The sequence below is a fragment of the Doryrhamphus excisus genome, linkage group LG12, assembly GCF_037039965.1.
Source record: "Doryrhamphus excisus strain RoL-2023G ecotype Guam linkage group LG12, RoL_Dexc_Guam_v1.1, whole genome shotgun sequence".
NCBI lineage: Eukaryota > Metazoa > Chordata > Actinopteri > Syngnathiformes > Syngnathidae > Doryrhamphus > Doryrhamphus excisus.
In genome coordinates, this window is record NC_136368.1 from 13,004,446 (window position 1) to 13,020,028 (window position 15,583).

The 15,583-nt window shown below is 45.1% G+C and overlaps 2 protein-coding genes across 2 annotated transcripts in view; both read left to right on the top strand.

Annotated features, from left to right (window-relative positions):
• Positions 1-1,649, top strand: part of ttn.2 (titin, tandem duplicate 2) — a 182,173-nt gene extending 180,524 nt beyond the window's left edge. Inside the window, exons 257-258 of the mRNA XM_078795414.1 lie at positions 36-326; positions 421-1,649. Coding sequence (XP_078651540.1) covers positions 36-326; positions 421-713 — 584 coding nt within the window. The 3' untranslated portion in view covers positions 714-1,649. The remainder of the gene's footprint in view (positions 1-35; positions 327-420) is intronic.
• A 3,960-nt stretch (positions 1,650-5,609) lies between these two features.
• mylkb (myosin light chain kinase b) lies at positions 5,610-14,377 on the top strand. Its single transcript, XM_058081581.2, has 19 exons — positions 5,610-6,658; positions 7,560-7,676; positions 7,785-7,844; positions 8,317-8,364; positions 8,429-8,556; positions 8,633-8,789; positions 11,137-11,327; positions 11,468-11,579; positions 11,653-11,685; positions 11,794-11,884; positions 12,034-12,237; positions 12,325-12,542; positions 12,615-12,738; positions 12,840-12,992; positions 13,060-13,183; positions 13,264-13,354; positions 13,430-13,558; positions 13,620-13,732; positions 13,813-14,377. The coding sequence occupies exons 1-19, from the start codon at positions 6,280-6,282 to the stop codon at positions 13,954-13,956; spliced, it is 2,616 nt and encodes an 871-aa protein (XP_057937564.2). The 5' UTR covers positions 5,610-6,279; the 3' UTR covers positions 13,957-14,377.
• The last annotated feature ends 1,206 nt before the right edge of the window (positions 14,378-15,583 follow it).

The window sequence follows — 15,583 nt, forward strand, 5'->3', positions numbered from 1 at the left end:
CAATACACATGCTTTTCCATCTCAACCCTTATTAGGATCTGCGATGATCAGTCACAAGGAGTCATCCTCGTCCAGCTCATCCTCAATGATGAAGAGAGAAGTTCGCACCATGGAAGAATCTTCTTCCTTTTCCTCGTCTGCCCAGCAGGCGATGATGTCCTCCATGATGGAGTCCAGCTCCTTCAGCGGCATGGCCGCCGAGATGAAGTTTGAGACCATGTCCATGTCCAGCATGTCCTCCATGACCTCGGAGACATACGCCCAGAGCTCCAGCAGCCTCACAGAAATGTCCTCGCGCATGGCAGGATCCTCCTTCAGGGCCATTGGTAGGACTTCATGACTCTCTGGAGCCTCATCATTGTAGAGTTCTTTGAGTTTTTTTTCACGTAAATAATAAACGCTGGCTCATTCTTCTTCCAGGATCTGCTCCCAGAATCGAGGCGGTGCCAGAGGACATCAGCATTGAGGCTGGTAAAGTCTTGACGGTGGCGTGTGCCTTCTCAGGCGACGCCAAACACATCGAGTGGTCTCGCGGAGGCAAAATAATTGAGGTGTCATCCAGCGGTCGCTTCCACATCGAGACCACAGAGGACCTCACCACTCTCATCATCACCGGTGTGAAGAAGGAAGATGCTGGAACCTACACCCTCAAACTGTCCAACGAGCTTGGATGTGACACCGCCACCGTTCAAATCAGCATTCGATCGGTGTAAAAGAAATATATATATATATATCGAAGAATATTCTAGTGACCCACTTTACCCTTTTTTTTGTCTGTTTATGATTTGAGCTAACTATTTGACTCCTTAAAAACCTAAGATTTATCTTCTTGTAAATATGAACTATTTTTGTACCAAACGTGACGTTCATTGATGCCAAATTGAAGTCTCACCTTGATGACACTTTTGCAGTGACATGTACATAATGTATATAGCCGGATTTCACGGTTATGAGAAATGTATGCATTGTTATTTATGACAATAGTATGAAGTTAAAGAAGCAAACCAAATATGGTTTAACTGGAGAAAGTTCTACGTGGAACGAATACCCTGTTAAACGGAGAAACTAAACTGTGTGCCTCAACGCTATGTTGAAGTCTAAGATTGCCTCAGCAGGTAGAGCTTCTCCCTGCTGACGTTAACTCAACTTGAGACAAAAACACGAGTGCGAGATCCCGAGTGCTGTTTGCGTCTACCCTCACGTAAGCAGCACAACTGGACCTCGTTCCGCGATAGACTAAGTCGTACTGCCATTTTGATGACACGCTCACAGTGCGAGCGGCCTGCGCTGAATGAGCATGTGTTTGTTTTGATGTCAGTGCTCCGCCTATGACTACGAGCGCCCGTGGGGACCCTCCTTCACCCACCACCAACCTGGCCAATCACATGTGGAGAGTCCTTGCTGTGCTCGTAGCCAGAGGCGGAGCTTCCTCTTGGAGGTCTGCAGCGTGTTTGTGTGTTAGTGTTTAGACGTTGACCTGTCAATCTAGTTGATGAGCGCTGCCAAAAGCCATCGGCGGCGCAAGCGAGGGTCTCCTCGTGTCAAGCTCATCTTTGTGCTTTGATTTGATTGACTTAATGATTTTAGGCTGCCTCCTTGAGTTTTTCCCCATTATTGATTCAATAAAGTGTGATTATCAGCACAGCAAAGCGTCTTCAGTGCAAGTCAGTATCACATCCTTATCACATGTCTTGTGATAGTCACATAGTCTTTGTCTATTGGTTTGGCTCATTTCTAGAAACAAAAATTACATTCTCAAAACTCCCATGATCATTTGGCCGAAGAGTCTGACAATACAATAGCTCACTTGCAAATCCTTATCCAGACCAGATGAAAATCTTAAGACCAGTTGGACCTTAATAAGGTTTTAAGTAGAGCTACAATATGCAAAAGAAAGAAGGGGGAGTGAGACAAAAAAAAACGTTTGGAACAAATTGAAAAAATACAAACTGAAATAGGTTGTTTTTCATTTGAGCAAAGGTTTAAGACCACAGGCTATAAAAGCCAAAATTTGCTCCAAGTTCTCATTTTCTGTCAGGCATTCACACGGTCATGCCCCCTAATGGCTAAAGCTAGGAAGCTTTGTCTTTTGAATGTGGTCGGATCGTCAAGCTGCATTAGTGATGCCTCACGCCAAAATTGTGTCCTGTCATATATCGTCTTGTTCTTAAAATAAAGTAAAGAAGAACCAGAGGACGACTGGTGAGACCACAGGCTATAAAAGCCAAAAGTTGCTGAAATTTCTCATTTTCTGTCAGGCATTCACGCGGTCATGCCCCTTAATGGTTAAAGCTAGGAAGCTTTCTCCCTTTGAATGCCGTCGGATTGTCGAGCTGCATTAGTGAGGCCTCACGCCAAAATTGTGTCCTGTCATATATCTTCTTGTTCTTAAAATACAGTAAAAAAATAACCTGGGGACGACTGCTGAGACCACAGGCTATAAAAGCCAAATTTGCTCAAAATTCTCATTTTCTGTCAGGCATTCACACGGTCATGCCCCCTAATGGCTAAAGCTAGGAAGCTTTCTCTTTTTGATCGTGGTTGAGCTGCATTAGCGAGGCCTCACGCCAAAATTGTGTCCTGTCATATATCCTATTGTTCTTAAAATACAGTAAAAAAAAAAAAAAAAAAAAGAACCAGAGAACGACTGGTGAGACCACAAGCTATAAAAGCCAAAATTTGCTAAAAATTCTCATTTTCTGTCAGGCATTCACACGGTCATGCCCCCTCATGGCTAAAGCTAGGAAGCTTTCTCTTTTTGAACGTGGTCGGATTGTCGAGCTGCATTAGTGGGGCCTCACGCCAAAATTGTGTCCTGTCATATATCTTCTTGTTCTTAAAGTACAGTAAAGAAGAGAAGACATGACCCATTTGACCTCAGACCAATCAGAGTCATAAACATCGGGTTTTCTGTTTTCTTAGCCCCCCAAGTGAGTCTGTGGATGATGCAGTGGCCAATGCAGCCAGCAGAGGACAGCAAACACCAAGGTTGAGCCAACACACTATGACGTCATCAACTCTTTCCAAGTCAACGACACAACAACAAACGTGTGTTTAAGGTTTGTCATGTTGGGCATTGTGTTTCTTGTGTTGGTATCTTCCGCTCATGTTCAACTTGATGCTAACAAATGGAGCACAACCACACATACACGCGCATGCAAGGCCAAGGACCATGAAACTGATTTGAGATCTGGAAGCCTTATAAAGACAAAGCATGCTAACACTCACACACACACACACACACACACACACAAAGAAAAAGCTGAAGTCCCCCCAAGAAGGGCATGGGCTGCATATCTGCGTGTCTTTGTGTGTCCACCTTTGCAAGGACATTTAGACACTATGGAAGACATGTAGACATAGAAAGGAGATAAAGGCAAATCCAGATATTTAGACAATGAGGATATGAAGACACAAACAGGTCATTTCGGCTCTATAAGGACTCACAGGCTGAGGACATTTACCGTAGACAAACAGAAGACATTTAGACACGGAATATTTATTAGCCACACCCCCAACATCATGTTGAACCAATCAAAGACCAGCCTGACAACAACACACAAACACAACTTTATTAGGAAAACCTTCCTGCAGCAGAAAATCCCCCAAACCTCATACACAAACAATAAGTAATGTCAGTTTTCTTTCTTGTCATCTTTGCTTCCTTTGTATACCAGCTATTTTACTACTACATTTTAGTTAGTGTGTGTGTGTGCATGCGTGCGTGAGAGAGAGAGTGTCCTGGCTGGTCTTGACCATATATGGACTTTGGGGTTCCTTTTCATTCATACAGCGAACACAGACACGTGTGTGTGTGCATTGAATGTCTTGCACTATGCACAAGAGTGCTACTATATTCTGTGTTAGTGTGTGTGTGTTGTTTAAGCTAAAACATGAATTTGTAAAGACATTTTCAGTGGCGGAAGGTGCAATTGGTACTGAAAAATCCACCTCTTAATACCACTGAATACCATGTTGTGATTATACAAACCACCACCAATAAACAAAACCACAATATAACAATGCGTGGCACAGCAGAGAGTGACATGTTGTTGTATTGAGGATGAATAGACTTATAATTAACGCCCGAAAACCAGTGAACTCTTTATCTTTGAATACATGGTCACCAATGCACCTGAGCTGCATTTCTGATGGTTACTTCCAGCCTTACATAACTGTCATCGCCAATCACCAGCTAGTATCTGTAAATTTGTCTGCAAAAAGCAAAAAGCTTCATACAGCTCCAAACCTCTACACTACAACATCATCTGTTGCAGTTGAGAATCAAAATGTACCTATTAACATGGCCTACTGAAGGCGTCACCAGCGCTGTAAAGTGAAAATCGTATCTTTTCTAGTTTATTGTGAGTAATAACTTCCTTGAGAAGAGAATAAGAGAATGAGATATCTCAGCAGTGTACGTTGTTTTTGCCATGGGGAGACCCGGAGCAGCACGAGCAGGGGAGCCAAAGAGAGCGATAAACGGTTCGGAAAGAATAACTATGTCAAGCACCACAGGGAGCGTGTTAAAAACCTGGCGGCAGAAATTGCTAAGGCTGGGCCATGACCAAAACATGTGTGTGTGGTTAGCAGGTGATTGTTTGTTGACCACTCAGCTTTGTTTTGCATGTGTGAAAAAATGCTGATGCTATTGCAGCGTTAGGCGAATCTGAAATCTGATTGGTTAAAGAAACACCCCCATTGCTAATAGAGGTTAAGTGTATAAATTACATTCATCCGCTAGCACAACTGACTCTGAAGGCCCTGGCCAGATTACACTGACATGGACGTAGCACGTAGAAGCTGAAAAATGAGGACCTTGGACCTAAAAACAAAGGTGCCCGTCAATGTTTGTATGAAATACTGGCCAATCACTGACCACAAAGGCGGGGCTTGTCATTCCGACTCTGCTTTGACTTGCTTTCAGTAACAACAAAATAACGAAACCCCTGGAGACTTTTTCGTCTGAAAAAGTGAAAGTGCGCAAACATGGCACGTGTGGTCACTTTCTTCCTGTCTAAGTCGGGTCAAAGGCCACACCCTGATGGCGGTGAAGGTGATTGTGGACCTGTACTGGACTTGTGTGTGCACGCACTTGCATGTGCTCTGTACACAGAGCCACTTCCTGTCTCATCTCCAGGGATGAGGACAATTTACTTTGGACTATTCCTGTCTCCTCATTTCCTGCGCTCATTTTTTCGATGAGGGCATTTAAACACACTGAGAGATTTTCGACATAGTGAGGCCCTTTGGACACACTTAGGACATTTCTATACACATAGGACGTACATACTGTATATACAGTACACTTAGGACATAGGACGTTGACATGCAAAGTGAGGACATTCAAACAGGAGAGCATCATCAACATTGAGCTAAGCGCTGAACACGACACATTTGAACTTTGGGTTTGTTTTTTTCCTTGGCTTTGTCAAAGTCATCCTTCATGGAGTTCCTCTGTTTTCAGCGTGCAGCCCTCCCCCACCGTCCATCCACCCTTGTCCGCCCCCATCCCTCCCACCAGCCGTCCTACATGCTCAAATTCCCTAAAGCTTCTCTAATCCATCAGCTCACCCAATCAGAGACGCCACTTCCTGTTTGTCTCTCAAAGAGCTCAGTAGCTACCATGAGTACCAATGCTAACACTGAGAGCGTCATGCTAGCTGTCAGGTGTGATGATGATGATGACATCACTTCCTGATCGAGTGTTTTTTCTGTCATCATCATCACTTGGACTTTACAAGTGACATGTTTGATGAAGAGGGAGATGGCTTCAGCGAGTGGGTGGAGTCAAGATGAGCGACGTGGGAACCAGTCGTGGAGAGTCAACATGGAGGACTTCTTCATGTGTGTTCTTGTTCAATGACCTTATTTGGCCACACCAGTCACTTGTGATGTAACATTTGGAGTGGACACCCCCACCTCTGCTTGCCCCCCCACCTCCCTCAGCTGGAGGGGGCGGGGCCCATCCTGTACTTCCAGGGGCTTTAAGCCAGCTGTTTATTCTCTCGCCCCATCTGTCTGTGTGCTCGCTCGCCCAGCGGAGGAGGAAGAGGAGGTGGCAGGAGGCCAAGCAGGAGAAGAAGGAGCACCAGAAGAAGGAGGAGGAGGAGCATCAGGAAGCTGCCGGCTGCATCTCCTCATTCAAACGAGAAGGTCAGCCGGGAGGAGGTGGACCAGAGGGGGGGGGGCAGCAGCTTCACATCCACTCGCCGCTGGGACGCCGAGCCGTCACCACCGAGAGCCGGGAGAGGATCAGGCAGCACGGCCTTGCCAACGATGGATTTCAAGGCCAACCTGAAAGGGGTGAAGGACCGTAAGGCCAGTGCCACACAACAAGTGGACTTCCGTGCCGTGTTGACCAAGAAGAAAGCTGCTGACACGCCCGGCGAAAAGAAGACGGCAAACACCGCCAAGAACGGCGAGGGACCCAAGGCGGCGGCTAACAACTGCGTGGATGGAGGCGTCCAGCCGAAGGGCAGCGGCGATGGCGGCAAGACGCCCCAGTTTTTGGAGAAACTGAGCGACGTGACGGTGCTGGATGGACAACGTCTTCGCCTTCAGTGTCGTGTTTCCGCCACTTGTGACGTCACTGCCAGTTGGACGCTGGATGGAAAGCTCATCAAAGCATCCAAATTCATTGTCCTCGCCAATGAAGGTCAGAGGTCATCACACATGCACTCACCCAAGTGTCAAATTTTGTTTGTTATGGAACAGGAAGTGATGTCATCACAGCACAACATGTACCCATCATCAAGGGACCAAACATTCATTCATTCATTCATTTTCTATGCCGCTTATCCTCATGAGGGTCGCGGGCGTGCTGGAGCCTATCCCAGCTGTCTTCGGGTGAGAGGCGGGGTACACCCTGGACTGGTCGCCAGCCAATCACAGGGCACATATAGACAAACAACCATTCACACTCACATTCATACCTATGGACAATTTGGAGTCACCAATTAACCTAGCATGTTTTTGGAATGTGGGAGGAAACCGGAGTACCCGAAAAAAACCCACGCATGCATGGGGAGAACATGGAATCGAACTCGGGTCTCCTGGCTGTGTGGCCTGCGTGCTAACCACTCGCCCGTTGTGCAGCCGGGAGAGCGGGGGGCCTCAAGCCAAAGAAGAAGAAGAGTAAACCTGTTAAACCCGCTTAACGTCTTTGTTGTGCGTAAGTGCATTCACACTGTCAGTACCCGGCCATCGCACCTGAAACCGCCAACACGGCCACTTAAAACAGCCAAAACTTACCACCCTCTATAGTCGCCATCTTGGCTATGTAGTGGAAGGGGCGGGACTAACTTCAGTGGCTGCAATTCACTGTTAAAAAAACGAGAGAAGATGAAGAACTGGGGGAATATTGATCGTCATTTCCGGTAACAAGACTGGTATACTCCGTATATATTTCCATATTGAAGTGTACTGATGGAAGTATTCCATTTAAGAGTGAATGAAGTCACGCAGGAATTAATGAATGAAGTCATTCATTCAATCTAAATCCTACCTTCTACAATAAATATGTTCTTTTTTTACTTCCCTTGTGTGTGTATGTGCAGGCGGCCTCTGCTCGCTGACCATCGACAAAGCTCTCCCTGAGGATGAAGGCCAGTACAAATGCAGGGTAGAGAACTCGGGAGGCCAAGCAGAATGTTCTTGTATGGTTCTCGTGGACGGTGAGAACTAGTATCACGCATGTTCTGACACATGGTGACTGTTGAATGAGTGGGTGCATTTGCACATGCTGCAGAGAAGACAAAAAGAAATGAAGTTTGTCTTTGCAGACCCTCCAGAAAACTCTCCAGCTGACAAGAATTCCAAGAAGAAGACTGCGACCTCAGAGAGTGAGTTTCCAAAATATGCAGCAGCAGCAGCAGCCTCGCTCCTTTTGTCCCAATAAGGAGCTGCCGGCAAGGATCACTGCTTCCCACTGCACACACACACACACACACACACACACTGGCAGGGCTGATGTTGCTATTTAAAATCGTCTCTGTGTACATTTGTTAGCGTGAGCACATTCATCAGTGTCACATGGTCAGTTGTGAACAGTCATAGTGCACAATCAAGTCTATACTGTGTGTGCGTAAGACTGCAACAAGTGCTAATAATGCATTGTGATACCTATCAGAAGCACACTCGCTAACATTAGCATATTTTCTAACTGTTGATGGCATCATAGTTGACGAGACACAAGAAGAGATAGGTCATGAAGGTGAGTGGAAAAATGAATTCAGTGACGCAAGAACAGGAAATACTTCTCCAAATATGGTCACGGCAACCATCAGCTCACACACTCGTGTTTGTCGTCTTCAGGTGAAGCTCGCATAAAGAAGCCCACAGCCAAGACACCTCCCAAGCAAGGTAATATACAAGTGCACTCGCTCACACAAACCAAGTAATTCATGATGCATGTGTGTGTCCACAGCGCTGCCTCCGCACATCCTACAATTCCCAGAGGACATGAAGATCCTGGCGGGAGAGAAGGTGGAGATCCCCTGCAAGTTCTCTGGAGCGCCACCCATCAACTGCACCTGGCTCAAGTTTAGGAAACCTGTGAGTAACACGCACGCATGCATCACAGGGCAGTGTTACAACCCGTTTAAACATGTGTGTGCACACGATTACACAGATCCAGGAGGGCACAGCGGGAATCTCCATCACCAGCACGGAGAGCAACAGTCAGTTGACCATCTCAAGTGGTCAGCAGGAACACTGCGGCTGCTACACTATTGAACTGAGGAACCAATATGGCCTCAGACAAGCCGCCCTCAACCTCACCATCGTGGGTAAGCGTCTTAGTTGAGCTGTGCCCCCCTTCCACGACCCCAACCCCCAAAAATGAGCAGTGCTGTGTCTCATATAAGCCTTCAAGGTAACAACTACTATTTTTTTTCGTCATACCATCCTGTGTTAATGCATCCTGTGTTACTCCTTACATCACAGGCATGGTCTGTGTTGCCAAAAGTCAGGGAACCAACTTAGCTTCCTTGTTAGTATCAAAGACTCCAAATGGACTGAGGACTGGCGACTCCTCAGGAAGAAAAGTACCTAATGGTTATCCTACAAGAAAACGCTAGATGATGCCATCTGCTCATGATTATTGTTATTATTGATAATAATAATAAATTATTAATAATAATAAGACAGGAGCTGTTTGAGGTAAAATATGAAATAAATATTATTATTATTATTATTATATTAGTTGTATTATTATTGTTATTATTATTATTGATAATAATAATAATAATTTATTAATAATAATAAGATAGGGGCTGTTTGAGGTAATATATGAAATAATAATAATTATTATTATTATTACTATTAAATAAATTATTATTATTATCGATAATAGTAATAATTTATTATTATTATATTATAATAATAAAAGTGTTATTATTTTTTATTATTATTAATAATATTATTATTATTGTTAAATAAATTATTATTATTATTGATAATAATAACGATGTATTAATAATTATGTATTTATTTAATAATAATAATGATTATTATTATTATTATATAATAATAATTATTATTATTATTTCATATTATTATTTCATATTTTACCTCAAACAGCTCCTATCAAAGTCTAGACAGCGTAACAATTGCATCCGGACTTACCTCCAGCCTCCACCTATTATCTTGTAGTTAGGACTACTTGTATATTTATCACACGTCGTTCTCCCGTCACATGTTCTGACACACTGACTGGGAAGTGACCGTGTCCCAATGAGTAGTAATTTAATGTCGATTAAGAAACATTTATGTTTTAGATCCTGCTCTTTAAAACAGGTTGAGATCCACCCCTGTGATATTGCGCCTCATGCTTGCGTGATTCATGGATGCGTGGATCTCCACGATGCTCTCAGTGTGTCGCAGGAGCTGACCCATGTACTGAAGGCTTCTCAGCAGCACTCACTGTTAGTTTAGTTAGTTAGTGTTGCTAGAGTTAGTTTAGCCACAATCAGAATAGTAAAGGAAGGGAGCTTAATGTCAGCTGACGTACAGTATGTCATATGACATCTACAAAGTGACGTTTATGCGATCTTGGTGATCTACAGGTACCTTGTGATCAACGTAATGAGGTTTCTTTGTTTTTCTAGGTGATTAGTTTAATTAATCAGTCATTCATCCATTTCATCAGTGTATGCACTGTGCATAAGTATTTTACACTTCAATAACTATCCTGTGCTCACTGTATGCAGTGCGCCCTCACTACTCGGATATTGCATTTAGAACACCCCAAATGATGAGAGTGTAACAAAGGACCCTATCCACGCCATCAAGGAGAGGGACATCAGTGGTGCAATTCACAATTAAAATGGACAGTAGAAGCAGTCCTTAGACCTCTTCTCTCCTTTTTAGTAGTGATTTGCAACCACCAGATGGAGCTTTACCGTCATTTGCATCACCCTATGGAAAGCTGTCCAGTCTTGAGGATGGTGATGGTGAACACCTGATTGCACTGGGTACTCAGTGTGAATACTTATTCATTCAAAAGAAAAAGTGTAATTTGAGACACAGACCAGGCCTAATTGGAATCTTAGCATTAGCGTATTAACTTAATTATCATATGCATTAAAAATATTTGCCTAAATATAAAAGACTGATGGGAAACTGCCGCACTCCGTTATCTCTCTCCACTTCCCAAGGTCATCATATCCAAGTCCTCCATGTTGATTGACAGGCAGCATGTCGAAAATGTTCAGGTTGTTTTGGGAAGGCAAATGGAGCGTCTGCTGCAGCTAGCGCTCTGACTGTTTGATACCTTGTATGGCAGTGGAGCAAGCGCTCCACTGCTCATATGTTTCCTGTCAGCTCATCCTTCATGTGACCTGGTCTGACCTCTGCCATGCGGCATAATCCCGACCAGCTTTGCCTTCTGGAAAAGTTCCTCAAAGAAAAGAAAAAAAGATCAACTTTAATACTTCTGTGTGGGACATTAAGGAAAGAATCATTTGAAAAGTCAACCTTGATGAGAATCAATTTGTCATCTTATGAAATTTATGGTTAATTTCTTTCTAACATTTGAAAAGTAAACCTTTTGTATGCCTAAACATCAAGAAACTACTACAAATTGTGAACTGGATATCAATCAAACTCATGTTGACATCAGACGTCCGTCCACAGATAAACCCGACCCCCCAGCAAAGGTTCCGGCAACATCAGACGTCAGGCGGGCTAGCCTGACCCTGTCCTGGTACGGTCCAACTTACGATGGCGGCAGCGCCGTGCAGTCGTACCACCTGGAGATGTGGGACTCTGTGGACCAAAAGTGGACACAGCTGGTATCCTGCAACAGCACATCCTACAATATCCAAGTACGTCCCCCATCCATAACTACGTCCATGTATTTATGTCCATGTCCCATGTCCATATCTACAACCATGTTAATTCCCTTTTACCTGCTGCTGGAAGTCTTCCAACACCCCCGTCTCATCAACCTTCCATCTACCTCCAGGACCTTCTTCCGGAGCGCCAGTATAAGTTCAGGGTCCGAGCAGAGAACATCTATGGGATTGGGGAGCCGAGTGCTGAGTCAGAGCCAGTCACAATGGGTCTCGTGGACGATGGTGAGGACACACCAGCAAAGTGTGGACCGATGTAATCTAAAGGCACTAACACGTTTTTTAATTGTCCTGACAGAAAACCAGGATGAGGTAGAGGAAGAGGATGACGGTACAACGCTTGCTCTTGCTCTTTACCCACACTAACATGGGAGGACTACACATGGTTGTTGTTCACACCCCATGATACCCCCTTTGACCTTGTCGTATTTTGTGTCAGACTCAGAAAAAGAGCCAGACTACAGAGAGGTGGCAGTCCGAGCAGATGTGAAGGTGAAGGAGCTGTATGACGTGGAGGAAAGGCTGGGAACGTAAGAAAGCCTGCACGCATGCGACCCACAATGCACCATTGCTCCTGTTGCTTGACAAGCTACTAGCTCCATTAGTCACTGTGCCATAATGACCCCCCCTTGTACATGTAGACGTCCACAGTGAGTGAATGTGTTGTGTTGGTCCACAGGGGGAAGTTCGGCCAGGTGTTCAAACTGGTAGAGAAGGCCACCAAGAAGGTCTGGGCAGGGAAGTTCATCAAGGCGTACTCAGCCAAGGAGAAAGAGAACGTCCGGCAAGAGATTGGCATCATGAACAGCCTCCATCACCCCAAGCTGGTCCAGTGCGTGGACGCCTTCGAGGGCAAGTCTGACATTGTCATGGTGTTGGAGATGTAAGTGATATACAACTGCAGATTGACAGTACAGATAGATACAGTTTTCTATGGCTTCTCCAAATACTCTCAAAATGTGGCTTGTAGGATCTCTGGTGGCGAGTTGTTTGAGCGCATCATCGATGAAGACTTTGAGCTGACGGAGCGCGAGGTGATCAAGTACATGCTACAGATTGTGGACGGGGTGGGCTTCATCCACAAGCAGGGCATCGTGCACCTCGACCTCAAACCTGAAAACATCATGTGTGTCAACAAGATGGGCAGCAAGATCAAACTCATCGACTTTGGCCTCGCCAGGCGGCTAGGTGGCAACATGTGTGGCAGCATTGGCAGCGCTGCATGAGTATCCCCGCCTCTGACCCTGTGATCTCCTGCAGAAAATGCTGGAACTCTTAAAGTCCTGTTTGGGACACCAGAATTTGTGGCTCCTGAAGTGATCAACTATGAAGCCATCAGTTACCCCACTGACATGTGGAGTATTGGAGTAATATGTTACATACTGTGAGTACCGCAGTCAATTCAATATGACATCAGCACCTTGTGGACTGTTGGAATAACCTGCCATCACTTTGTCAAACTTTGCCCTGTGTGTGTCCTGTCAGGCTCAGCGGTCTCTCACCCTTCATGGGAGACAATGATAACGAGACTTTGGCTAATGTGACTTCGGCCACGTGGGATTTTGAAGACGAGGCCTTCGATGAGATCTCAGACAATGCCAAGGACTTTATCACTCAGCTGCTGAAGAAGGACATGAGGTAAGGGGATCATCTCATTTGAGGGGGTTGTGGGTGGGGCTGGTGAGCAAGCTGTGCGATCTTGCAGGGCGCGGCTGACTTGCCCTCAGTGTTTTGAGCACGCCTGGCTCAAGCAGGACACCAACACTATGAAGGCCAAGAAGCTGTCCAAAGAAAGAATGAAGAAGTACATCCTGAGGAGGAAATGGCAGGTAAACCACAGGAGGTCCACCAGCTGCACAACCATCTTCATGCTTGACACAGGAAGTGAGTGCTTATAATTCCTTGTCAGAAAACGGGTCACGCAGTGCGTGCCATTGGCAGACTGTCGTCCATGGCCATGATGGCCGGGGTCAGTGCCAAGAAGGGCTCACCCACTGAAGGTAGGCCAGAACCTCCCAGAATGTTGTTGGTTGCTACGGTGATGACCTGACATGGATCCTAACCTGCATGTGCAGAAGATAACCCATTCCTGGAATGCTTGGAGCTGGAGCAGAAAGCGGAGTGCAAGCCCACCTTCAGCACCGTCATCCAGGACGTGGAAGTGGTGGAAGGCAGTGCCGCCCGCTTTGACTGCAAAATTGAAGGTACCCACGCAACCCACCTGTCTGAGTCACGTCCGTTCACAGCAGCTCTTTGTATCCGCAGGTTACCCCGACCCCGAGGTGGTGTGGTACAAAGACGAGCAGCCCATCAAGGAAACTCGCCACTTCCAGATTGATTACGACGAGGAAGGCAACTGCAGTCTGGTCATTTCAGAGGTCAGAGCTCAATGCTCAATGCCACATTCATGCTAGTGTCGCCATCTTGAAGTCTGTTCACTATACACTTTGCTCCTCAGGTGTCGGGCGACGATGACGCCAAATACACGGTTAAGGCGGTGAACAGTCTGGGGGAGGCCACGTGCACTGCCGAACTGCTGGTGGAGGTGATGGCAGGGGGGGAGGAGGAGGAGGAGGAGGAGGAGGAAGAAGAAGAGGAGTGAATCCACCTCCTCCTTGGGCTGTGTCTTAATTGGCGCACTTCTGTACTTACACTTCATTACACAAAATGCCAAATGTTGCTCTAAAAACGGTCAAAATGGTGAGTGTGCAGTGCTGGACACTTACCACCCTCAACAGTCGCCATCTTGGCTCTAGCAGAAAGGGGAGGGACAACCAAACTAAAGGCAATCATTCAAAGAAGGGGGTGTGGGATGAAATTGTCACACTCAGGAACTAAGTGCACAGTATACACAGTATACTTATTGAAGTGTACTGACCAAAGTGTTCCACTTGAGACACAGCCTTGGACTTGCACACAGACAGGATGTGGTGCACTTCTATTTCCTGTCTGACAGAAGGTTCCTGATATTCACAGAGTTGGCTCACATGATGCGCAGAAAAGACCAAAAGTTCAAAACTAAATCACAACCTAATTATGAAAATAATTTTCGTATTAGTCCAAAGCTAATCTAACGGCACAACCCGGCAAGTGTGTGATGCATTTTTAATGGCAATGAGAGAACGGCCTTGTGGTTAATGGAGCTGCAGGTTGATCCAGCTCTGTCAATACAGCCAGAGTGACAACTGTGATTATCATTATTTATAAGTAAACCACACACAAAGTCTTTCTCATCTAGAGCATAGTTTTGTGCTTGTTGAATGTGTGTGAGCCTTAAAGCGACGCTGTCGTCATGGTTTGTTTGCTGTGTTCACACTGGATAACACTGTGCTTTTACCACGTGGCCTCCTTCACACACTGATGATGATGATGTTAATGATGCCGCCTCGTGTCATTCACATTCTGATGACACCAGCATCAGGACCAACAGGGAACCAGTGGCCTTGCAATCATGAGACAGCCCTGAGCCAAGACAATGTGTTGAAACACAAACACACACACACTTTTTTTTGGCTTTCTGAATGACATCAGCACTTTCTTTGCACATTAGAGTATTCACAGAGGGGAGTCAGCTCAATCATGGGTGTCCAAAATACAGCACAGGAGCCATTTGTGGCCTGCAGCTTGTTTTGGGGTTTTTTTGCCCACAGAACATTATAGAAATACAATTGAACAAGAAAACCAACAGGAAAAAACAGATAAATTATGCTTGTCATAATAATAATAATAATAATAATAATAATAATACACTTAGTCCTGTAACACAAAACTGAGATGCAGGCTGTTTTTTTTTTATCTATTAATATATTAAATGTTGTTTTCTTTTTAAATAACAGAAATGTCAAATATCAAAACGGCCCTCCATTTTATTTTTTGTTTCACTAGGCCAGGGGTCAGCAACCTGCGGCTCCAGAGCCGCATGTGGCTCTTCAGCCTCTTTATTGTGGCTCCCTTTGCGATGCTTGAATATTTTTAACACCCGAGTGGGGAAAATGCACGTCTTTTGTAATGAGTTTTAAAAAATACAACTTTGTCTGAGACCATGAATGCATCCTGAGTGAGTTCTGACTGCTATCCAGTTCAGTACATGAAGAAAAACAAGTAATACTTACCTACAAATCTAAAAAATAAATTCGAGATAATTTAAAAACAGCGGCATGGGAACTTGTTTTTACGTTTACAGTAGTTTACACATACATTTATGTAAGTTTATCTCCAAAACTAGCAAG